Source organism: Oncorhynchus mykiss, chromosome 16 (genome assembly GCF_057628025.1).
Source record: "Oncorhynchus mykiss isolate SJ-2025 chromosome 16, ASM5762802v1, whole genome shotgun sequence".
Lineage (NCBI taxonomy): Eukaryota > Metazoa > Chordata > Actinopteri > Salmoniformes > Salmonidae > Oncorhynchus > Oncorhynchus mykiss.
Window position 1 is genome coordinate 43443926 of NC_143037.1, and position 25831 is coordinate 43469756.

At 46.7% G+C, this 25831-nt stretch overlaps 1 protein-coding gene across 8 annotated transcripts in view; it reads right to left on the reverse strand.

The window, feature by feature from the left end:
- Positions 1-25831, reverse strand: part of kmt2d (lysine (K)-specific methyltransferase 2D) — a 44130-nt gene that overhangs the window by 16064 nt on the left and 2235 nt on the right. For 7 of the 8 annotated variants that reach the window (XM_090202781.1, XM_090202782.1, XM_090202780.1 and 4 more), the window contains exons 2-34: positions 23887-23963; positions 23389-23500; positions 22753-22964; positions 22397-22512; positions 21709-21871; positions 21354-21525; positions 20979-21093; positions 20508-20686; positions 19979-20292; positions 18922-19775; positions 18357-18506; positions 17993-18112; positions 17624-17743; positions 17349-17453; positions 16916-17097; positions 16387-16551; positions 11126-11235; positions 10969-11016; positions 10552-10740; positions 9975-10157; positions 9558-9698; positions 9121-9251; positions 8577-8877; positions 8181-8354; positions 7667-7975; positions 5968-6092; positions 4020-5738; positions 3687-3854; positions 3276-3379; positions 1401-3088; positions 1059-1270; positions 835-901; positions 418-650 (exon numbers count right to left, since the gene is read on the reverse strand). In XM_090202781.1, coding sequence (XP_090058907.1) covers positions 418-650; positions 835-901; positions 1059-1270; positions 1401-3088; positions 3276-3379; positions 3687-3854; positions 4020-5738; positions 5968-6092; positions 7667-7975; positions 8181-8354; positions 8577-8877; positions 9121-9251; positions 9558-9698; positions 9975-10157; positions 10552-10740; positions 10969-11016; positions 11126-11235; positions 16387-16551; positions 16916-17097; positions 17349-17453; positions 17624-17743; positions 17993-18112; positions 18357-18506; positions 18922-19775; positions 19979-20292; positions 20508-20686; positions 20979-21093; positions 21354-21525; positions 21709-21871; positions 22397-22512; positions 22753-22964; positions 23389-23500; positions 23887-23935 — 9030 coding nt within the window. In that variant the 5' untranslated portion in view covers positions 23936-23963. Of the gene's footprint in view, positions 1-417; positions 651-834; positions 902-1058; positions 1271-1400; positions 3089-3275; positions 3380-3686; positions 3855-4019; positions 5739-5967; positions 6093-7666; positions 7976-8180; positions 8355-8576; positions 8878-9120; positions 9252-9557; positions 9699-9974; positions 10158-10551; positions 10741-10968; positions 11017-11125; positions 11236-16386; positions 16552-16915; positions 17098-17348; positions 17454-17623; positions 17744-17992; positions 18113-18356; positions 18507-18921; positions 19776-19978; positions 20293-20507; positions 20687-20978; positions 21094-21353; positions 21526-21708; positions 21872-22396; positions 22513-22752; positions 22965-23388; positions 23501-23886; positions 23964-24343; positions 24763-25831 lie in introns of those variants that run through there. The other variant, XM_021565866.3, reaches the window with a different exon arrangement.

Here is a 25831-nt window from a genome sequence, read left to right on the forward strand (position 1 = left end):
AAAACAGTGCAAGTTGAAAAATGTTGACGTTTCCCTTTAAAAAGCAGCTTTTCTGTGTAGGAAAGGCATGGGCGTACCAACAACAGAATGTGTGAGTGTATACTGGTCACTAAAAATATGTTTTTGAGTAGACCGCTGATTGGCCAGCTCATCTTACTCGGGAGGATGACATCATCCTCCATGAGGAAATAGCAACAGTTTAAGTCTGGGGTGGGGTTTTCACATGTTTTTTCTCTGAAATATATGCTTTGGAGACAAATACACGACGAGTCAACAACACCATTTGTTTATGAGTTAACAGAATATGATTTTTAAAAGTGAGATTTCACACTGGCCAGTTACTTTATGACAGGAAAGCATGATGATGGGTGGGTGGGTAGATGGATGGGGTAAAGATTTTCAGAGAGTCTTCCCCACCTGGTCCAGTTGTTTCTGGATCTTGCCCTGCTCCTCTGTGACCAATTTGAGTTTCTCTGCGTCAGCCTCGGCGAAATCACGGCCTGCCTTTTTGGCAGTGCGCTGCTTGGCACACAGAGCCTTGCGGGACTTGCGGTGGGCTCCGATCTGCTCCTCCAGGAACTTGAGCTGCATCTGCAGCAGCTGCTGGGTGTGCAGGAGCCACTCTTCATACTGATGCTGCTCTGCATCATCTGGTAGGTAGAACAGGGGGGTGGATTCGTTGACCAATTCAAATCAGGTGTGCTTATATTGGAATACATCAAATATGTGCAATGGCTGGGGGTAACTCAAATGGAGGTTTGGGAAAACACTGGAATACATCAACTAACAAATATATGTAAGTATTATAACGCTGGAACAATTTGTAGAACTTACTGATGATCCCTTGTACAAACTGGGGAGGGTTGGGTCTCGATTGTGTTGGGTCACTGCATTCCCCTTCCTAAAAATAAAAGAAGTTGTCAAAATACATAAATCAGATAAACAGACAAGAGTGATTGTGTTTTGAGGATCCCACAGCAAATGATCGGCTTTACAGGATGAATATTATGAACACATTATATTGTCCTGGTTATGTTTGGACAAGTGAGACACCGTACCTTAGATGGGCCAGATGCGAGTTGACCCTGTGGATCTCCTGTTCCCGGTGCCGACGCTAGTCTCTGGGCCAACAGAGAGACCTGTTGTCTGTTGATTCCAGAGGGTACCCCCATTGGGTCCTGTGCCAACACTCTCTTGATGCCCTTCAGTGCCACCATCTTTGCCTTGGCGATGGGATCCATGACGTCGTCAGTCACAAACTTGTCTAGATCTGTGACGGAGCAAGCAGAAACACCGGGGAAAATGTATTAAAGGAAAACGTCATGAATCAAACAAGGATTCAGGAATCATGCAAGAGTCATGATTCAAACAAGATCAAACAATCTTGAGAACTCATTTACCTTTATCAGGGAAGAAATTATCAGCCAGAGTTGACTGTTTAATCTGTTGTTGTTGCTGCTGCTGTGGGTTGAGTCCTGGGTGAATTCCCCCAGGATGCCCCATCCTCATCATGCCTTGTTGCTGAGCCATGGCAGCCATGTGCTGTGGCGTCATCCCAGGTTGTCCCATGATCCTTTGCTGCTGCAGGAGGTGTGGAGGGCGTGGCACCATACCTGGCTGTCCCATCATACTCTGGGGTTGGGGGCGGTGGTGCTGGGTCAGCATGATATGTCCAGGACCGCCCTGGTGGTTGGGGTGGCCTCCCATGTGAGCCCTCATTGCCCCCTGGTGGAGGGAGCTGAGCTGCTGCTGTTGCTGCTGTTTCTGGAGCTCCTTCTTCTCGTGCTCCAGCAGGTCCTGGATCAGCAAGGGAAGCTCGCTGGCTTCCAGAGAGCTCTCGACTTTGTCTAGATCCACGGCTGGGGAGTGCTGTCCCCCTCCATCGGGCAGCCCCAAAGGGTCCTCCCCCAGAGAGGATAAGGAGTCAGCCTGACCAGGAAGAGGGTATGGGAGCCCCCCTAACCGCACAGAGCTCAGAGAGGCACCCTGGTTCTCTGATTGAGTGGAGGATTTGTTTGTTTGAAGGAGCATGGAGACTGCTTCTCCCATCTCATCCTTCACCACCGCTTGGCCTGGCTCCAGCTTTATCCTGGAGGTGTCGGCAGACTCCGAGGAGGAGGGATGGGGTGTTGTGGACAACGTGGAGCCCCCCGTGTTTGAGATGGGGTTTTCCTCCACTTTTGGTTTCTGTTCCACTTTGATGTCCTGAGCTCCAGAGGTACCTGGTGTTTCACCCTCTGCTTCCACCAACCGCAGCTGGTCCGAGAACACATCCTTGGGGTCCCCTTGGTCCAGCTCAGGGTCCGTATAAGCCAGCAGGTCAAACTCGTCACTGTTGAGTAAGTCGTCTAGGTGCGGATCTGTGGTTTCCAGGTTGTCAAGGTTACCCAGGTCGTCGTCACCCTTATCAGGGTCTAGATCTAGAGCCAGGTCATCCTCATCTTCCATTCCTCCATCCCCGGGGGCATTCCCTAGCCTTTTGGGGGCAAACGGATCCTCCAGGTCGGGCTCGGGGAGATCAACATTAGGGTCCCCTGAAGCTCCAGCCTGGGACTCTGTGGAGTCCTGGGAAGGCTGGTGCTGCTGCTGCCCAGAGTGAGAACTGGGAGCGTTAGCGGTCTGGGAAGTGCCTGTGTGGGGCTGGAGATGGGGTTGCTGCTGTGAGGGGCCAGTGCTCTGCTGTGGCAGTAATAGACTCATACCACCCTGCTGTAGCCCCAGCCGTGAGTCTCTAACCCCCTCTGTCTGAGAGTCCATACCCTGAGGCATTGGATGATGAATAAACTGTCCGGGGGCCATTTCCTGCTGCTGGGGGATATATAGACGTGGCCGTTGCTGGGGCCCACGTTGGAGAAACTGGGTCCCCAGGGGCAGCCTCTGAGAGTTGTGCCTCAGCTCAATGAACTGTGGTGGGGGTCCTCCGGGGTCCATGCCGGGCGGCATGTTGAGGGGGGAGTTGAGGTTGTGCCTGGGGCCCACACCCTCTATGCCAGGCTGGGGGAACCGACGGGGACCCGGGCTCTGCTGCCACTGGCCAGGGAACGGAGGTCGACCATACATGCCCTGGGGGTTGGGGGGCCCTGGTTGTCTACAAAAGACAAATACAGACAAAATGTCAAAACGTACCGGAAGCTAGTGAGAAAGCGATGTGCACAAAAAGGTTATCTTGGCTGAAATAATTCCTGATGGCATTTCTTTCAATGTACAGCAGCTGTGAGTGCATTTAAGAAAGAGAAAACACAGACGGAAGAGAAAGGAGAGATTTGAGTGTATACCTGAGCTGGTTGGGGTCCATCATGGCAGGGGTTCCTGTGGGTGGGAGGCGGCCACCATCCATCTTCCCTGCCAATGCTGCCTGGGCACCAGCAGCAGCACGGTCCTATTGGGACAAACAACAAGGGCCTACTATTCAATTCAATTACAACTTTATCAATCCCCTCAAGGGAAATTCAAATAAAATACTAAGAAATCGCTGAGAATCACCAGCCAAACGGAGACATTACCACGGTCATTTTCAGTAGGGCAAAACGTAGAAAACATTTTTGAAATGGAAAACAAAAATGTGTTCTTATTGTACAGGTTTAAGTAGTACCTCCCCAGTTCCACTCAGATTCAAAACATTTTGAGCCTGACCCAAGTTGATGCAAGTTGATGTCGGACATGTTGTTCGACATATTATAGCGTACCTGTGGGTAGGGTGGTGGAGCACGGCGGGCTTTGTCTTGCTGATAGGCTGCCATGTCACCTCCAGGCCAACAGGGGGCAGCACTGCTGGCTGCTGCAGCCTCTTTCTCTTGCCGGATTGAGTTTCGCTGCATCTGCTGTCGGATCAACAACTCCCTCAGTTTCTGTCGCTATCAGAGGAAGAAGAAGAAACACCAGTCAGGGGTTATATCAGGCCTAAGAATGACAATAAGGGACAATTATTTATCTTGTGATGTTGAAGGACTCTTAGAAGATTAGCCCCATAGTCATAGTGGAATAAATGAGCTCCTAGTTAAAGCAAATAGAACATATACCTGTCTCTGCTTCTCCAGCTCAGAGGGGCTAAGGTCCAGTAGTGAAGGATCCTGAACCGTTGACATGTCAGGCATCTCCTGGGCACCGGACATAGTCCCCTGGGTTTGAGGTGCATCCGGGGGTTGGGGGGCTGTGGGGTCCTGCTGGGGGGGCATCCTGGAGTGGAAGTTGGAACCCATGGCCTGAGTCTGGGGCTGTTGCTGCTGCTGGAGCTGCTGTTGTTGTTGTTGCTGCTGCTGCTGCTGAAGCTGCTGTTGTTGTTGTTGTTGTTGCTGCTGCTGCTGTTGGAGGAGTTGTTGCTGTTGCTGCTGGGCCATCTGATAGGCCATGTTGGGGCCCCGGCTGAACCCAGGCGGCCCAGAGGGCTTCCCAGAGAGAGGGTCCCCGACAGGGGTGGAGGACAGGGGGAGTGAAGGAGACTGGTTGGGGTGAGGTGAGCCTCTGTAGCTTGGGGTGCCCTCTGGAACAGCGGAGGTGGGCCGGGGGGGCTTGTGCAAAGCAGAAAAGGGGTCCCTGGACTGGGGGCGCGAGGGCGGCTGGGAGTAGGGGTCAGGCGACTGGAAGCGCGAGTTGGATGCCGGGGACTGGACAGAGAATGCATCGTTGGAGAGGGCTCCAGGAGTGAGGGGAGACTGGGAGCTGCCTTGGGACTGAGGGCTGGAGGGGACCCTGGGGCAGGACTCCTGTTGGGCCTGGGGATGCCTCTGGGGGAGGGGGGAGCAGCTATCCCCAGACTGGGGTCTGGGGGTGAGAGGAGGCTGGGCATAGGGGTCCTGAAACGGGGTAGAGGGGGACTGGCGGTAGCCCTCAGAGTGGTGGTTGGGTGAGGCTCCAGGGTGGAGTACCACCCCGCTGTCCCCTTGGTGCATCCGGGGCGTCATGGGAGCCTTGAACAAGCCATCCCCAGAGTCCAGCATCCCTGCAGGGGAGCCCGTGTTACTCAGGTCCTGGCGTCCCGTGGAGGAGGAGCGGGGAGAGGGTCCCCCACTCATATCAGCCCTGTACTGTCCCATCCCGGCAGGTGAGGACACATGGGAGGGGGAGGAACCGTATTCTGGACGCCCCATCCCCTGCTGCTGGCCTCGAAACGGGTCTCCATAGTGGGTGGTGTGGGGCGGGGAGAAGAGAGGGGAGTCCCCAGGCCCTCCACCCCTGGACCGAGGGCTTTCTGGGGGGCCTAGGTGCTCCTGAGAGCCCTGCTGTGACTGGGGCAGGTGACACTGGATCTGTTGTTGTGGCCTGAAAAAGGGGTCCACCTGCTGGGCCCGCCGGGGAGTCCCTGGGTGCATGTCGAAGGGGCCGAGGCTGGCCGGCCGTCCCTGAAGAGGGCCCTGCGGGACAGGATGGAGGTAACCTGAGGAAGAGGCCTGGCCCTGCATGGGGCTGGAGGCGGCCTGGTGGGAGGAGTATGGGGTGGAGGGGTGGGAGTGGTGAGAGGGGTGGGGGGACTGGGGAGGCTGCTTGGCAAAGGGATCTGTCCTCATATCTGCCGATGCCGAGCTTGGGGTCTTGAGAGGACCGTCGGGGAAGAAAACCGAAGAGGAACCCAAGTCGGGGTGGAAGGGGAAGGGGCTCTCTGCCGAGCTGGGCTGGGAGGGGTTGGAGACAGAACCTGAGGGTGGCGGGATCTGGAGGTGCAGGCTTGGACGTTCCCCTTTGACCCGAACACTACCATCATCCTCTGTCTTGATGGGCCGACACACCTGGCTCTCTGCCTGCTGTATAAGAGAAGAGACAGTTAGAGAAAGGCAAGGAGTCTGTATGTAGATGTCCTTACAATGACAAACGTATGCTTTGGGCTGGTTTCCTAGACCCAGATTAAGTATTGAAGTGCATTAAAAGCATTGTCATTGGAAATTCAAAACAGATTATTTTAGTTCAGGTGTGGGCTTGATCTGGATCAAGGAAGCTGGCCCTATGAATCAATTATCTGGCCTAAACTCCCACCTTCTGTGCCTTGTTGATCCGCTGAGCTGCTCTGTTGTCTTTGGCCTTTTGCAGAAAAGGAACCTTGTCTGCAGCTGAAACCTTCCTCCAGATCTTCATGATCTGTTTACAGCGACTGGACCAGTCTGTCAGAGAGAAGAGAGAGGATCACAACTTACATTATATACAGTATCAATCAAAAGTTTGGACACACCTACTCATTCAAGGGCGTTTATTTTTTTTTACTATTTTCTACGTTGTAGAATAAAACTATGAAATAACACATATGGAATCATGTAGTAACCAAAAGTGTTTAACAAATCAAAAAAACATTTTTATTTGAGATTCTTCAAAGTAGCCACCCTTTGCCTTGATGACAGCTTTGCACACTCTTGGCATTCTCTCAACCGGCTTCATGAGGTAATCACCTGGAATGCATTTCAATTAACAGGTCTGCCTTGTTAAAAGTTCATCTGTGGAATAACTTTCCTTCTTAATGCGTTTCAGACATATCAGTTGTGTTGACAAGGTAGGGGTGGTATACAGAAGATAGCCCTATTTGCTAAAAGACCATATTATGGCAAGAACAGCTCAAACAAGCAAAGAGAAACAACAGTCCATTAAGACATGAAGGTCAGTCAATACAGAAAATGTCAAGAACATTCTTCAAGTGCAGTCGCAAAAGCCATCAAGCACGGGAAAGGAAGGCCCAAAGTTACCTCTGCTGCAGAGGACAAGTTCATTAGAGTTACCAGCCTCAGAAATTGCAGCCCAAATAAATGTTTCACAGAGTTCAAGTAACAGACACATCTCAATAGCAACTGTTCAGAGGAGACTGTGTGAATCAGGCCTTTATGGTCAAATTGCTGCAAAGAAACCACTAATAAAGGACACCAATAATAAGAAGAGACTTGCTTGGGCCAAGAAACACAAGCAATGGACATTAGATCGGTGGAAAGTCCAAGTGTGAGATTTTTTTTGTTCCAACCGCTGTGTCTTTATGAGACGCAGAGGTGAAAAGATGATCTCCGTAAGTGTGGTTACCACCATGAACGAAGTGGTGTGATGGTGCTTTGCTGGTGATACGGTCTGTGATTTATTTAGAATTCAAGGCAACCTTAACCAGCATGGCTACCACAGCATTCAGCAGCGATACGCTATCCTACTGGTTTGTGCTTAGTGGGACTATTATTTGTTTTTCAACAGCACAATGACCCAACACACCTCCAGGCTGTGTAAGGGCTATTTGACCAAGAAGGAGAGTGATGGATCAGATAACCTGGCCTCCACAATCACCGGACCGCAACCCAATTGAGATGGTTTGAGATGAGTTGCAAGTGTGCAAAGCTGTCGTCAAGGCAAAGGGTGGTGAAGAATCTAAAATATATTTAGATATTTTTGTAACACTTGTTTGGTTACTACATGATTCCTTATGCCTTCTTTCATCGTTTTGATGTCGTCACTATTATTCTTCACTGTAGAAAATAGTAAAACATTAAGAAAAAACGTTGAATGAGTAGGTGTGTCCAAACTTTTGACTGGTACTGTATATTCCGGTAAACTGCTGTCAAAACATTTGATATTTGGTTCATTTTCAGAGATAATTTTTTATTTTATTTCATTAGAACTTTGGAAGCACCATCTTATCCAGAGCAAACCTCCTAAAAATTAGAAAAGGCCACTTATTCATTTTAACTAAGATCTCCCTCCATCTACTCACCTGGGTAGTCCCGTCTGAGAGTGGGGAAGTTTGTGTTTGCGTAGAGTACAGGGGAGATGGTGGACATCTCTCTTAGCTCCTCGTCCTTCTCCCAGCGCTGGAGGCTGCGCTGGTTATAGGACAGCCCGTCTCCATCTGCCTCGCCGGGGGTAGGGGGAGTGGAGGGTGTGGCAGGGGTGGAGGGGGTTGCCCATGGGCTCTCCTCTCCCCCGTCTGGACTGAACAGACCTGCCCGGTCCCGCATGTCGAAGAACGGAGACTGAGAGAGTCCAGGGAAGGACTCCATCACACCAGCTGAGGGCAGTGACCCTGAAAGGGATCAGCTTGTATGAGTGACATGTCCTGCTTTACCATGAGCCTAACAGTTCCTTAACGACAACAAACTATTACTCCATATATCATCACGCTGTTCACATTTTCTACTCCTTTCTCTTAGTGAGATGTCTTAAGTTCAACGTCACACTCATTTCCACATTTATACTTCCTATGAAAAGTGAGCTTTCTAGGCCTGTACCAGTGAGGAGGCTCCTCTGTGGCAGACCACTGCGGTTCATCTCCCCCTTGACTCCCTCCAGGATGGGCATCATGCTGCTCTGTAGCGACCCTCCTAAAGAGGCCCCCTCTGACGTTCCCAGGACCTTCCTGAAGAACTGCTCAGAGTCCTGACTCTCCATGCCCTGAGGGAGACCTGGGAGAGAGACCAAACGGAAGGCATGTTAGACTAGTGGGGAAAAGCATCCGTCAAGACCAAACTGGTAGCATATGGCAAAACTAAACACCTGCAACTCCAACACACAGATCTCTCACCCAAAGAAAATAAGCTCCTGCACACTAGGCTTGTCTTGTCAAGTATCCCTTTTATATTCTGCAATTCTGAAATGTTATTTCAGCATCACCGTGATCTCTTTACCTTCATTCTTCTCCGTGTCGGAGCCTTGAGGGTCCGTCGAACTCGGTTCTTTAACGGACGAAGACGACCCTGCTCCCTCGCCCTGAGCCTGGGATCCTTCACCCCCCTCCTGCTTCAGGTGCATCCCAGACCCCATCGCTCGCTCCCTGGCCTCCGTTGCGTCAGGTGCGGTGGGTCTGTCCCCAGGTGCATGGGGCAGTGGAGGTCGGAGAAGACCCACGGCACCATGATGCCTCGGTCCTGGGGGAACCAGGAGAGCCTTCTTACTCAGGTCCATCAGTTGTTTACCAAAGAACGCCTCCTGCACAGAGGGATAGATAACTCTGATGTTAGGGAGTTGGTCTCTAGACACTACGGGCTAGTTTCCCCAGAAACAGATTTAAGTCTAGCCTTGGACTGAGAAGTAACTTCAAATGGAGAATCTCAATTGAGCATGCTTTGTATTCCACTGCGCTTAATTTGTGTCCGGGAAACGGGTTCCTCTGGGTTGCTAACTGAAGTCTTTAGAATAGCCCATGGTGAGAGGTGGTGAGAGAGAATGTACCTGCAGGTAAGCTGGGAACATGTCCTCCAGTTTGCTCTTCTTCCTGCCTCGTCGTTTCTTGGCCTGCTCCCCCTCTCCCTCAGCTGGCTTAGTCTCCGGGGCGCCATCTATAGGTGTGTCTGGGTGGGGCCCTGTCAACAAACAGCACGTGTCATTTCAGATGTTCAGAATCCCAATTTTGAAAGCAGGAATTATATTAAAACATTTTGTTTTGGGTTGCAAATAAAATCATTAATTGACACAATGTACATTTGAAACCCGGAACATGAGACATGAAAGCACATGAACAATAACTTATTTCCGCAGCGGTTGTGTAAGGTTTATTATATATTTTTTTACAAAACGTCGAAGAATTTGACCTCTCTCCAACAGATGCGAGTATTTCAGTGATTGACCAGTACAATGGCGGCAGGTGGCTGTTGTAACTTGTAACTTGCCTTCCTCTAGGGCTAGTTTCTCTCCCGTCCGTCCATCTGTAGTAATTGTCCCGTCTCCAGCCAGATGAGACAGATGGGGGAACAGACCTTTCTTCATCCGCGTGTGACACTTCCTCTGGCGCACCATGAAGCCACCGATCCCTGCGGGAAATTTAAACGTTTATTTGAATGTGACCGTCATAGAGCGGTGACAAATGATATGATGTCACTACAGGGGTCTGTTGGATCGACCTGGGATCTAATAGTATCCGTTTTCTTTCAAATACTTTCCGTGTTTGATTGAGACTGTCTGGTGTGCCAGACTTGCACTTTTAGGACTATTCTTTTAATCCCATTGTACCAGGCAAGCGAGGCTAAAGCGTCGCAAAAAAACAAATAGTATTTTAACCAATATGTCTAGTTAGAGTGCCCTCTGACCTGGTCTGTAGGGTTTCCTCTTCCTCTTCTTCCCCTCGTCAGTCTCCTCTACTCCTCCTTTGAGGAGGCCCTCCTCCATCCCCTCACCACCTCCTTCTGCTCCCAGCTCTCTGTCTGGGCTCCCTGGAGGCTCCTGTTTTACACCAGGGGCCCCGGTCTCACATTCCATGGGCTCCCCACAGCCTGGAACAACAAGAGAGTGAGAAATTCATGGTCAATGCAGAGGAAGTGACAGACCAAAGTGGGTGCACAAATACATGCATGACGTAAGGAATCACCTCTTGAAGAACAATACATGTCAAATCAATGAATCAAGAAGGTCCAAGATGACCTTTCAAAGCATATAAAAAAATAATTTAAAAAATATATATATATAAATTAAAAACTTTTTGTAGAGGGTGTTTAAAACACACATCTAGGATCAGTTTGCAAACCCAAATCTGATCCTGAAACCCATTAGGGAGGGGGTAATGGCAAATCTGACCTTCGATCAGTGACAAGGCACAGAGCAATTTCATCCTCCTCCTATAGAAACCCCGGGGACTTAGAGAAACAAGACAGCAGAAAGTCCACCCACCTTTTCCCTCGTCCCCGTCTCCCTCGCCGTCTCGTAGCTCAATGCCATCATGCCCCCCGTCGCCACACAGCATATCCAGGCGGGAACGCCGCTGACGTCTCTTGTGTAGGGGAGACATAGAAATGCTACGCAGCAGGGACATGCCCGTCTCGGTCAGCCACACTCCCTCCAACCGGTAGAACTGACGCTCTGGGTGGGACAGGGAGGAGCGAGGGTTGATGACTGATAAAACTACACAAACATTTGACGAGTAAGAGCTATTTCTACTAAACAAACAATTACTTGGATACATACAAATAAAAAATGTGCCGTGCCGATTGTTAAAACTACAAGAGGTTGGTGTAAGGCACCTTGGGAGGTGAAAAAAAACATCATGTGTTCTTACATATAAACAGTTCAAAAGAGAAAAAAACCAACCTGGTTCTTTTATCTTCATGGCTGACATGTAGGTCGTATCCACTGTTACTGCAGACAATCCGAGGGGGAAGTGTGAGAATTACAGAACACATTTCATGTCGTCACCGTTTTCACTTTCTTCTAATCAAATGCACTGGTTTGAAGTTGATAGGCTTACCTATAGGTTTGGGGACGTAGGGAGTGCAGGAGGTGCAGGCAAAGCCCTCATCAGAAGCTTGCTCCACCTCGTCTTCAGTGTACAGACTCTCACACACCGCGTGCACCCATCTACATGGAGAGAAACACATGATGAAAGAGATACCGCTCTTTCTGGACAAAGCATTAACATGGTACAACCAAAGCAGTAGAACGGGGGTCCCTAAAGGATAGGTCTTGGGTCCTCTTCTCTTTAGCCTAATATACATACAGTGGGTGCAAAAAAGTATTTAGTCAGCCACCAATTAAGCAAGTTCTCCCACTTAAAAAGATGAGGCCTGTAATTTTCATCATAGGTACACTTCAACTATGACAAAATGAGAGAAAAAAATGTTGGATTTTTTATTTATTTATTTGCAAATTATGGTGGAAAATAAAACTTTTGTTATTGACCAAATACTTATCTCAATACTTTGTTATATACCCTTTGTTGGCAATGACAGAGGTCAAACGTTTTCTGTAAGTCTTCACAAGGTTTTCACACACTGTTGCTGGTATTTTGGCCCATTCCTCCATGCAGATCTCCCCTAGAGCAGGGATGTTTTGGGGCTGTTGCTGGGCAACACGTACTTTCAACTCCCTCCAAAGATTTTATATGGGGTTGAGATCTGGAGACTGGCTAGGCCACTCCAGGACCTTGAAATGCTTCTTACGAAGCCACTCCTTCGTTGCCCGGGCGGTGTGTTTGGGATCATTGTCATGCTGAAAGACCCAGCCACATTTCATCTTCAATGCCCTTGCTGATGGAAGGAGGTTTTCACTCAAAATGTCACGATACATGGCCCCATTCATTCTTTCCTTTACACGGATCAGTCGTCCTGGTCCTTTTGCAGAAAAACAGCACCAAAGCATGATGTTTCCACCCCCATGCTTCACAGTAGGTATGGTGTTCTTTGGATGCAATTCAGCATTCTTTGTGTTCCAAACACGACGAGTTGAGTTTTTACTAAAAAGTTATATTTTGGTTTCATCTGACCATATGACATTCTCCCAATCTTCTTCTGGATCATCCAAATGCTCTCTAGCAAACTTCAGACGGGCCTGTACATGTACTGGCTTAAGCAGGGGGACACGTCTGGCACTGCAGGATTTGAGTCCCTGGCGGCGTAGTGTGTTACTGATGGTAGGCTTTGTTACTTTGGTCTCAGCTCTCTGCAGGTCATTCACTAGGTCCCCCTGTGTGGTTCTGGGATTTTTGCTCACCGTTCTTGTGATCATTTTGACCCCACGGGGTGAGATCTTGCGTGGAGCCCCAGATCGAGGGAGATTATCAGTGGTCTTGTATGTCTTCCATTTCCTAATAATTGCTCCCACAGTTGATTTCTTCAAACCAAGCTGCTTACCTATTTCAGATTCAGTCTTCCCAGCCTGGTGCAGGTCTACAATTTTGTTTCTGGTGTCCTTTGACAGCTCTTTGGTCTTGGCCATAGTGGAGTTTGAAGTGTGACTGTTTGAGGTTGTGGACAGGTGTCTTTTATACTGATAACAAGTTCAAACAGGTGCCATTAATACAGGTAACGAGTGGAGGACAGAGGAGCCTCTTAAAGAAGAAGTTACAGGTATGTGAGAGACAGAAATCTTGCTTGTTTGTAGGTGACCAAATACTTATTTTCCACCATAATTTGCAAATAAACTCATTAAAAATTCTACAATGTAATTTTCAGGATTTTTTTTTTCTCATTTTGTCTGTCATAGTTGAAGTGTACCTATGATGAAAATTACAGGCCTCATCTTTTTAAGTGGGAGAACTTGCACAATTGGTGGCTGACTAACTACTTTTTTTGCCCCACTGTACATAGTTGAAGTCGGGAAGATTACATACACTTAGGTAAGAGTCATTAAAACTCGTTTTTCAACCACTCCACAAATTTCTTGTTAACAAACTAAAGTTTTGGCAAGTCTGTTACGACATTTACTTTGTGCTTGACACAAGTAATTTTTCCAACAATTATTATTTCACTGTATCACAATACCAGTGGGTCAGAAGTTTACATACACTAAGCTGACTGTGCCTTTAAACAGCTTGTAAAACTCCAGAAAATGATGAGAAGAAGCTTCAGAATAAATGATGTCAATTAGCCTGAGTCAATTGGAGGTGTACCTGTGGATGTATTTCAAGGCCTACCTTCAAAAACTCAGTGCCTCTTTGTTTGACATCATGGAAAAATCCAAATAAATCAGCCATGACCTCAGAAACAAAATTGCAGACCTCCACAAGTCTGGATCATCCTTGGGAGCAATCTCCAAATGCCTGAAGGTACCACGTTCATCTGTACAAAGAATAGTACGCAAGTATAAACACTATGGGACCATGCAGCCGTCTTACCGCTCAGGAAGGAGACACGTTCTGTCTCCTAGAGATGAACGTACTTTGGTGTGAAAAGTGCAAATCAATCCCAGAACAACAGCAAAGGACCTCGTGAAGATGCTGGAGGAAACAGGTACAAAAGTATCTATATCCACAGTAAAACGAGTCCTATATAGACATAACCTGAAAGGCCGCTCAGCAAGGAAGAAGCCACTGCTCCAAAACCGCCATTAAAAAGCCAGACTACGGTTTGCAACTGCACATGGTGACAAAAATCGTACTTTTTGTCCTCTGTTCTGATGATACAAATATAGAACTGTTTGGCCATAATGACCATTGTTATATTTTGGAGGAAGAAGGTGGAGGCTTGCAAGCCGAAGAACACCATCCCAACTGTGAAGCACGGGGGTGGCAGCATCATGATGTGGGAGGGACTGGAGCACGTCACAAAATAGATGGCATCATGAGGAAGGAAAATGTGGATATATTGAAATAACATCTCAAGACATCAGTCTTAAAGTTAAAGCTTGGTCGCAAATGGGTCTTCCAAATGGACAATGACCCCAAGAATACTTCCAAAGTTGTGGCAAAATGGCTTAAGGACAACAAAGTCACGGTATTGGAGTGGCCATCACAAAGCCCTGACCTCGTCCCATAGAAAATTTGTGGGCAGAACTGAAAAAGTGTGTGCGAGCAAGGAGGCCTACAAACCTGACTCAGTTACACCAGCTTCGTCTGGCGGAATGGGCCAAAATTCACCCAGCTTATTGTGGGAAGCGTTTGGAAGGCCACCCGAAATGTTTAACCCAAGTTAAACAATTTAAAGGCAATGCTTCCAAATACTAATTGAGTATATGTAAACTTCTGACCCACTGGGAATGTGATGAAAGAAATACAAGCTGAAATAAATATATTATTCTCTCTACTATTATTCTGACATTTCACATTCTCAAAATAAAGTGGTGAACCTAACTGACCTAAGACATGGAATTTTCACTAGGATTAAATGTCAGGAATTGTGAAAAACTGAGTTTAAATGTATTTGGCTAAGGTGTATGTAATCTTCCAACTTCAATTGTACATACATACAGTTGAAGTCGGAGGTTTACATACACCTTATAAGTTAAATAATCTGTCTAAACAATTGTTGAAAAAATTACTTGCGTCATGCACAAAGTAGATGTCCTAACAGACTTGCCAAAACTATAGTTTGTTAACAACACATTTGTGGAGTGGTTGAAAAACGAGTTTTAATGACTCCTACCTAAGTGCATGTAAACTTCCGACTTCAACTGTACATACATACATACATACACGCAGTATCAGTCAAAAGTATCAGTATCAGTCAAAAGACTAATTCAAGGGTTTTTATTTGAGCTATTTTCTATATTGTAGAATAATGGTGAACACATCAAAACTATGAAATAACACACATGGACTCATGTAGTAACCAACAAAAAAGTGTTAAACAAATTTATTTGAGATTCTTCAAAGTAGCCACCTTTCGCCTTGATGACAGCTTTGCACTCTCTTGGCATTCTCTCAACCATGAAGTAGTCACCTGGAATGCATTTCAATTAACAGGTGTGCCTTGTTAAAAGTTAATTGTGGAATTTCTTTCCTTCGTCATGCGTTTGAGCAAACCAATTGTGTTGTGACATGGTAGGGGTGGTATACAGAAGATGGCCCTATTTGGTAAAAGACCAGGTCAATATTATAGCAAGAACAGCTCAAATAAACAAAAGAAAATCGCCAGTCCATCATCACTTTAAGACATGAAGGTCAATCAAATCGGGAAAATTTCAAGAACTTTCTTCAAGTGCAGTTGCAAAAGCCATCAAACACTAATGATGAAACTAGATCTCATGAGGACCGCCACAGGAAAGGAAGACCAATAGTTACCTCTGCTGCAGAGGACAAGTTCATTAGAGTTACCAGCCTCAGAAATTGCAGCCCAAATAAATGTTTCACAGAGTTCAAGTAACAGACACATCTCAATATCAACTGCTCTGAGGAGACTGCGTGAATCAGGTCTTCATGGTCAAATTGCTGCAAAGAAACCAATACTAAAGGACATCAATAATAAGAAGAGACTTCCTTGGGCCAAGAAACACAAGCAATGGACATTAGACTGTTGGAAATCTGTCCTTTGGTCTGATGAGTCCAAATTTGAGATTTTGGGTTTCAACCGCCATCTTTGTGGGGCGTAGAGTCGGTGCACGGATGATCTCCGCATGTGTGGTTCCCACAGTGAAGCATGGAGGAGGTGGTATGGTGATTTAATTAGAATTCAAGGCAACCTTAACCAGCATGGCTACCACAGCATTCTGCAGCGATATGTCATCCCATCTGGTTTGCGCTTAGAGGGAATATCATTTGTTTTTCAACAGGATAATGATCCAACACACCTACAGGCTGTGTAAGGGCTATTTGACCAAGAAGGAGAGTGATGGACTGCTGCATCAGATCACCCGACCTCAACCCAATTGAGATGGTTTGGAATAAGTTGGACCGTAAGGTAAAGCAAAAGCAGCCAACAAGTGCTCAGCATGTGGGAACTCCCTCAAGACTGTTGGAAAAGCATTCCAGGTGAAGCTGGTTGAGAGAATGCCAAGAGTGTGCAAAGCTGTTATCAAGGCACAGGGGGGGCTACTTTGAAGAATCTCAAATAAAAAAATATATTTTGATTTATTTAACAATTTCATGGTTACTAAATGATTCCATGTGTTATTTCATAGTTTTGATGTCCTCACTATTATTCCACAATGTAGAAAATAGTCAAAATAAAGAAAAACCCTGGAGTGAGTAGGTGCCCAAACTTCTGACTGGTAGTGTATATTTATATATATCTTTATCTCAACAACCTTCCAGATATCTCTATGTATGTTTGTGTAGTTGTAATGAGTGGTACCCACCTGTCACAGTGTTGGCACTGCAGCAGCAGCTCCTCCTCCATGAAGTTCTCCCTGCAGACAGGGCAGGTGACCAGGCTGGCACAGGGGCCACAGTGGGTGTAGTTGTTCTGCCACTCACAGTGGAACCCCGGGCTGCTGGCACCACACTGCATACAGCTCACACACCTACACAATGAACAGACAACAGGGACAATGAGCAATCAGGTTCAAGTACAGTATCTGACAGGTGAATGTTCAAAATGGTGGTGTAATTCTTGTTGCTGGTACTGTTCGTGGAAATGTATAAGTTCAGATGTAACCGAGAAACGGAAAGTAAAAAGACAGACATCTGAGCTTTTAAAGTTAGGCTTCAGGACTGTTTTTGTTGCCGTGTGCATACTATGCAGATTCTGGTACACGTGAATTTACATTTTAACCTTATTCAGACCCAAAAGCATGACTGAACAGGCTATCCCGGTGAAAGAGTTGCTGTCGTTGCTTCTTTATGGGTATATTTGAAGAGAGAGAAAGAGCTGGGATTCATGTTTACCATTTGCATTTCCATCCCCCCTTGGGTACAGTGTGTAGGGGCGGGTCCAGGCAGTAGGTGTGGTAGCTGACGTCACAGTCGTCACACAGCAGCAGGCGGGCCGGGTCCGAGGCCTTGCCGCACACCTCACACACGATACATTCCAGACAACGCCAGCCCTTACGCAGCATCATCTTAGTCATCTGCAGGAGGAAGGAGAAGGGGGGGGATACAGTGTAAAAATATTTTAAAAATACAAATAAACAGTTAACGTTTGATTTCTGAAAATGGCATCAGATGAAGCCAGAGGCTTGTGTGTTGTAACTCTTGAACCTTTGTTTTATTTCTTTACAGTGGCCTATTGCAAAGCATCTGCGAAAGGCGCGCACCATAATATTATTAGGAAGACTAGCTGTATGAAGATGTAATAAAGAATGAATAAGTTGCTGCTTACTTTGCTGTTCACACAGTACGGATGGTAACACTGTGCACACTGAGCACATGCCAGCAGCTGCCCCTCCACACCCTTCCCAAAACTGCCACACACCACACACATGTCCTGAGAGAGAGATAAAGAGGGAGGGAGGGGAGGTGACAGAGAGAAGGGAAAAACACAGGCAGCTTGGGTTACAGTGAAGATGCTTAAAAATGTCTAAGATTGTCTGACATGGTACATGCCAAAGGGGAACTGGAAAAATATCAAAATGAAAAGCATGAGACCAGAATTACCTGAAGCAGGACAAATTTATCGGTGTTGGAGAAGAGCACCACCGTGTTCTGCATAGCCTCATCTTCCTCCCCCTCCTCCTCCTCCTTACTCAGTCCAGTGTCTGCTGCTGTCATGCTCAGCTAGGATCAGCAATAACACAGAGCCAATCACAATCTGATATCAAGTTACAATCAAGTGATCTGTATCGAATGAACTTTAGACAAGAGATCAAGTTCCAAACATTCTAGAGAACCGTGACAAACTGCCGCTGTGGTTTGTGTCTATGGTAAGGTTCAATGTCGACATTTGATGACATGACGAAGTGAGTGAGTGAGCTAGTGAATAAATTACATTTGAATGTCTCGGTGTCGTCGAACGGTTTTACTCACCAGGAAGGCGTCGATGCAGGAGGCCATGGCTTTGAGGCGGTTCCTTCCGCCACGGCCCCTGCCACCACCACCACCACCGCGAGGGCGCCGCTTCCCCGGGAAACTGCTGCTGCCCCGCCCCTGAAAAGACCAACACCAACCGTGTCAGTACCTCATCACATACGAGGTTTTTAGAACTGATGAATAAGACCACTGCATCTAGCCATTGGCCAACATATAACACAGAACATTTGGCAGAGACAGTTTCGTAACCTCAACGTCATTGTGAAATGGGCCTATCGTAACAACAAAAGCCCTATGACAGAGTTAGACTTTTGAATGAGTGTTGATTGTCTATGGACACCAACTTGTTACTGGACCGCACCTGTTTGACCCGGGAGCGCCCCGGAGAGCCTCTCCTCTTCTTCTCCCCGTCTGGTTTGAGGGGGTCAAAGGGCAGCGAGTCGTCCGTCTCAGTGAGCAAGGAGTCGGAACGCGAGCGGCCGGTGGGCATCAGGCTAAGCTCCATGGACAGCTGTCAAATCAAAATAGAGCTTTATTCAAAGTGCATTTAAAATCGCAACACACTAAACAGTAAAACAATCAAATGAAAGTAAAAGCAAACGAGAAGCAGTAAAGGGGATGAAAATAGAAACATAAAACTCCATGAATGTCTAAAACAAGAAAATGACTGATTAAAAGGGCACTAAAAGGGCACTAAAAGGGCACTACATCAATTTTTTTGACTGGAAGGTCAGTCCTTGTATCCATAACCCTGTCCATGAATTTGAGAGGTTACATTTCTCCAACCCCTCAGCTTTTTACCGAAACAGTAGCAGGGTGACACTTTGTTATTGTTTCACCTGCAGATTTCCCTTTTTAAAAGGCCAAGCTAAAAAGGTGAGGCTTTAAACGTGATTTCTAAACGTCACTGTGTCTGCCCCCATTACCTGTGCGTCAGGCTCCGCCTCAGCCTCGTTCTCGGCCGGGGAGCCAAGGAAGCCAGAGCTGCTCTCGTCCCCGGGACTCTGGTGGCTCTGGTTGGACATCTCATCTAGGAGGAGTTGATCAGGCTTCGTCTCCTCCTGCTCCTCCGTGGGGTCCTGGGGCTCCTGCTTGATCTTGACCCTTCTGTGATGACTATGATGACCCTCTCCGCCTGCCTCCTTCCCCTGCTGCTCCTCTTCTTCTACAAACTCCTCCTCCTCAGAGTGAGTCCCCCTGTCCTCCATGTCCACAGTAGAAGGAGCAGCCTCCTGTGTGTCGGCCTGAGGAGCAGGAGGAATGGGAGACCCTGAGCGTTCCTCCTTTAGCCCGGCCTCATCTGTGTCCATGGAAACATGCTCCGCCTCTTGCATGGAAATGGGAGGGGTCGGTGACTCTGGCGAGTCCCGAATGGATGGCTTGGTGGTAGACATGCCCTCACCCCTTATCTTCTCCTCCTGTGTGGCCTGCTGCTCTGTTGAGGGCTTGACCTCCTCCCTATCCTTCTCCTTTCTGTGATCAGGGCCGACCTGCACTACTGGTGCTGGTTCTGGTGACTGTGGCGGTTGCTGTTCTGGTGACTCCGGAGACTCAAGGATAGGGACATAGCTGACCTGGGGATGTGGCATCTGGTTGGAAGCATCCTCTTTTCTCTCTTCCGCAACAGCGACAGGTAAACTAGGAGCCTCCTGTTGTTCGGTTGTTTGACATTCTTCTATAACCTCAGCCTGGACCATGGGCTGTTCTGCAGGGACTTCCTCCATTTGAGGCCCCGCCTCCATGGTGCTCTCATTCGTTTCTACCACTTTAGCCTCCGTCCCTGTTGAAAAGAAAGTCAGCTTCACCACTCCCAACATGCACTCTGTGTACTACCATTTATCGCGCGTCACAAAAAAAATTGGATGGCTTAGGTAAGAACGCGGGTAGAGTTTGTCATGCTGCTCTTTCAGAGACGGCACCAACTGTTAACTCTTCCCTTTTTATCAAGTATAACGACAACAAAAAACAGTCAAGTCAACCTACCCAGCTCCATGGGCACCTCCTTGTCCGTCTTGGTCTCCGCCTGTTCTATCGTCACCTCCTCAGACACGTCCGCCTGCCTTTCCACCGGAACTTCAGCTGCTGCGTCCGTCTGGATCGTCATCTCGGCAACGGTATCCGTTTGTCCTTCTATCGTCACCTCCGACCCCGTCTCTGTGGGCTGCATCTCCATTGTGTCCGTCTGTCCGTCAGTCTGTGTGACAGGGGCTGGCGCAGGCTCACGGTCTCGGCAGAGCGAACAGGTGCACTTTTCCTCAGGTGGCTCCGACGCAGAGGAGCACTCACTGTGCACCCACCTAGGTCGATGACAGAGGAATGCTCAAGAATGAAGGAACAAAGGTGGGACAAATTCTACATAAAAAGTTAGCAAATGACTGCGATTGTTCTTTAGGCTGAGGGTCTAGGCCGGGTAACTGTAAAATACTTTGTTAACAACTCGATGAGGAAGGCGTTCTAAATCCTTTCGATTGATTGACTGACTTATTGATTCCTTCTGAGGCGGTAGACATACCTGTTGCAGGTGATACAACGCGGCAGCGTGACGGGTGGTTCCGAGGCTTTGCCGCAGACGCCACACGTAGAACTGCGGGTACGTTGGCAACCCTCACACACGGCATAGTTGTCAAACCACTGGGCCGAGCCGGGCTGCGTCAGACCATTAGCACCACAGTCCGTACACACCCGACACCTCTGAGATGGGGGATACACAGCGGGAAAGTACAGAGGTTATTCACACAGGAAACACACAGTGATTCTTTTCTGATACCTAGAAAAGGTTATATTCTCACATATTCATACTTTAATTGACAGAATTGTCATTAAAAAGCCTCCAAATAAACAGATGAATAACTTTAACCATTAACAGTAATATGTGTTTATTGACAACACATGGGTTAGGATTTCAATTATAGGGCAGCAGCATCCTCCTTTCCTAACAGAGGAGACTACGGCAGGAGTAGGAATATCGGTTCAGCACACTTACTCTGCACTTCCATGTGTCGGAGGGAAGAGAGACCATGGCTGGCTGGAGACAGAAGGTGTGGTAGCCCTTATCGCAGGCATCACATACTAACATCACGGAGTCTTCCCCTGGTTGCCTGGAAAATGAGAGAGAACTTGATTTGATTCAGGAAACAGCTGTATGCATCAGCAACAGCCCAGAGTGTTTTCCTGAAAAAGTCCCATGATCTGCCCCTACTAATTGGGAGCATGCGGGTAGAAGGTTTCACAGTTTCCCCAGAGGGCATATCAATCCATTGAACAAAAAAAAAAAAAAGTAAGTTTATATGTAAAAAAGAGAGAGCGATATTTCCATTTCAAAAATGGATGACCCATTGGGCAGCAAGGAGACACTCACCTGCATGTCTGGCACACTTTACACTCTGGGCACTGCCACCCTGATCTCTGTATGGGTGTGGCGCTGATCTCCAGACAGGCGGCGTGGTAGTGCTGCCCACAGCCCGTACAGAACAGTAGGTCCAGCAGCTCCCCGGCAGAGTCACAGACGGCGCAGCGCGCCTCCTCACCCGCTGGAGGGCAGACGAACAAACCATAGTTAGCCAACCAAACGATCGAGTGACCACACATACATACACCAACCAAACGATTGAGTGACCCAATCACTCTCACACACACACACACCTCACAGTTACAGAGCATAACCTAATGATCGAGTTGGGGCTTTGGACCTCAACATTGGGAGGTGTCCTTACCCATCTCCTCAGCCTTGTCTATGTGCTCTGGACAGAGGAGAGCCAGGAGCTTCATGGACTGAAAGGAGCCGCTGGCAGCAGAGCAGGGGAAGTGGTAGAACCGTGAGCAGCCCTCAGCATGGCAGCGGATGGTAGCACCCAGACGCTTGCAATATTCACACAGCTAAACAGAAGGTTCAGAGACAAGGTTATGGGCGAGACACTAGAGGGAAGAATTTGAGCTACAACAAAGAAATGTTAGAGGAGAGAATATAGAACCACAGCATTCAAATGAATTGTACTTCATAATACTATTGACAGAGTGCAGGTTTTCCTTTCCTAAGAATTTCTGAAAACCATTACTGAATGTGCCTGCGGGTTTAATTCTATGTTACATTCACTAAGCTGAACCCAGAATAGCCCAGAACCATGCACAGCTTTGCATCAGTGTTCAGTTGAATTCTTCTTTAAAACTCCTGGTCAGCAACAATTGTTAACGTTTTATATATAATATATAAAACGTTAACAATTGTTGCTGACCAGGAGTTTTAAAGAAGAATTCAACTGAACACTGATGCAAAGCTGTGCATGGTTCTGGGCTATTCTGGGTTCAGCTTAGTGAATATATAAATATAAAAAAACGTTATATAGAGTCCTGGAATCTATAAAAGCATTTGTCATTTGTGTAATCTACGAGTGGTCAACTTACCCGCTGTGTCCCTGAGATAACGGCCTTGTCCACATTCTCCAGCACCTCCTCAGCCTCCTCCGCCTGCTTCACTCCATCTGACCACAGCGCACACCAGTGATGCACCCAGCAACCCCCTGCTCAACACATTAAGAATCAGATACTACACCTGTATGGTCTCTGACTTCTGTTCTGATCAATAATTGGAATTTCTGTAAAATGCTTTATAATATGGGTTTGGGGATAGACTTACTATTTAAACTGCACTGTGTGTACAAGCTCCCCAGTGGGTAACATATTAGTAATACACCCCTGACCAAGAAAACAGTTTCCGTAAAACAAAATAAAAATGTGATGTGATGAGTGTGGAGTCCCACCTGTGTCCTCCAACTGTGCTGCCAGACAGGATGCGTCGGAGTTGGAGAATCCGATGGAAGACAGGTCATCGCTCCCAGGCCCTGGCAGTGATGAAGCTGCGGGCTCTAGGGCCGGCCGGGAGGAAGATGGCCCAAAATGTCGGAGTTCCCGTTGTCCGTGCAAGCTGCGCTCCACGCAGTTACAGAGAGCACAGGCCCTCACGCTGCTCTCCCTGTGCAGACAGACAGTGTCAGACAGATAACATGCAGGTAAGGGGATCCAAAAAAGGAATAATGTGCAGGTCAACAAGAAGCAAAATTACTATAACAAGAAGCAAAATTACTATAGCACTCACCTCAAACATCAATACTATTACATTCCATATTATACTTCAACATTAACAATTTAAATCCAACAAAGCTTATTTGGGAGTAAACCTCTGAATTCACATCTCCCATGTAATGCTGGGCAGTGCACTACGGCCCTTATGATCTGACAATTTTCATCAACTCTTAGCAGACCAATGGGAGTCTGCTCTAAAAACCTTTGTAGAGAATGTGATCTGGGTGTGTGACTGGTATTGGAATGTGCCAATAAATGTCATTTGAAACGTCAAAGAAAAAGAAAATGGCCAAAACATCTAAAAATGGACTTACACATGTGTGTTGGAAGTGGAGGCAGCAGTGTCCGACGTGTCCTCTGCAGCAGAAGGGGCCTCTGACTCCCCCTCTGAGGGGACTGGCTGCTCTGCAGGGGCGCTTTCATCAGCTGGTTGAGGAATCAACATAACATTAGTCCACATGTTTTTTTTAATCAATGGATATTGCTTTTTAAAGTAAGTGGCATTCTGATAACCTTTGCTAAAGAAGATTCCTATACAGGCTACTGTATGGAAATCCATTCCAAAAAAAATGTGCAACGACAATTTAATTCTGATATATCTATTGATTAATGTTCTAATAAAATCAAATCTGCTCAATAACACCTACATTGTAGAACCTAGATGAGCATTTATTGGAGAATAGTTGCAGAGGAAGTAATGAAACTGACATTATACATGTGAGTCCTTGAAATAAAACAAATGTGTGTAGTTGAAAATGATTCAAATTATCAACAACTACTGTTTTCTGACCACAGCACGTATATCATTGTACCTGTCGGTTCAGAGACATTTTCTTCGCAGTTTGATTTCGGCTTGTCCATCCCCTCTGCTGATCTCCTTGACAGAGACCTGAAACATAAACAAACAATAAAGTCACCTAATTATATTAGAGGCAAGCCACGTTATCATATACCAAAATAAACAATAACATTACATATGTACATGATTTACTACATATTCATACGCGGGACAAACCAACAACTACCGGTTGTCACAGTTATGTTATCGGACTTCCAATCGCAAAATCATGCGAGGCTCAATTCCCTTTTGTGCAGGGCAGAAGCCCGATATTTCACATTGTTGCAGTAGCTATACTAGCTAGACTATTAAATAGACAGCCGACGTCAGCTAGCTGTTTTGGCTATCTCATAACCTCAGACGTCTGACAAGAGAGACGTCTAAATATAACTAGTTAACGTTCGTAGGAAGATAACTAATTCCATACAAACCTTTAGTTATTTGCATTGGGATACTAAATGCATCATTTTGATACACGTCATCGATTGACCGCGATCCAATCTATCGGAATGAATATGGCTGTTTATGTGCTCAAAGGTAGTTGAAACCGCCAGCTACGTCGTTAACTGATAGCCTTCTTGCTAACCAAGTAGCTAGCTGGCTACCCGGGATTCGCAAACTATTTGCGTGAAAATAGCGTGTCGGCGACTAGCTAAATATATTAGAAATGTTTGAAGACATTTCAATCTTTGTTTTGCCGGCAATACATAATCCAAACCCGCACAAGTCATGTATGAAAAAGAACAAAATATAGGAACTTAAATGTTGTTTTCTTTAAATAAAACAACCCTAAACCGAGATACACAAAGAAAATACAACTTCCGTGTACATGACTTCCTGTTGCAACAGTGTCAATTTCGTGCTGAAGCCATACCACTGTGCAGCAGAGTTCCGCTAAAATTATACGAACTAAAGGTACAGTGAAAATATATGAAATTGTTGAGTAATCGATTTGTTAACCGTGTAGACTACATTTTCCAAGATGTAGCAATATGACATATTTAGTGAAGGTTGAAGCCACACAACTATGCCTCCTGCAGTAATGGCTGCAGCCCAAATTAACCCAACAACAGTTAGCTTGTCTTCTGTAGTTGTGCCTTTGTTTATTGAAAAAGAAAAGATATCAAACAATCACATAACACTCAGGGCAAATGTGCATGTGCCAATTGAATCTCAGCAAGGAAACAGTCAGTGATTGTATTTTATATAAAAAGTATGGATTTTTTTTAAATTAAAAGGCAAGCAACAACAGAGGACAGACATAGGTACATGGTTAGTGTTTTCACAATGTACATATATAGATCTTGGGCGAATCAATGTAGTCAGAGCTGAATTTCACAAAGCCTGGTCCCTGCTCCACTCCTTTGGTGGAGTTCATCAGAAACTTCCTTCAACATTGGAGTTTAGTCAGCTAATTGGACAGGAGTTAGCCTTGTGGTTAGAGCGTTGGACTAGTAACCGAAAGGTTGCAAGATCAAATCCCCGAGCTGACAAGGTAAATAAGAATTTGTGCTTAACAGGCCTGCCTAGTTAAATAAATGAGATCCATGTCCTAACCTTCTCTACTGTGAAACATGAACAACTAATCAAATGTACCTCCACATAATTTATGTAATGTACAATTCATTGTATGCAGTGATGTGTGGCTTTTGAGTCATAGGAGGTTGGTGGCACCCTAATAGGGGAGGACGGGCTCATAGTAATGGCTGGAATAGTATAGAACTCAAACTGATGGTTTCCAGATATTATTATGAGCCGTCCTCTCTTCAGCAGCCTCCTGTGTTTGGCGTATCCCATTCATCAATTTGTTTTACTAAATTGGGTCTACTGTAAGAAAAACTCACAAATCCCAGTGTTAGGGTTATAGCTGTGTTTATTACAGCAAGCCAACGTATTGCTCATTCCAGTGCAGCTGGTTG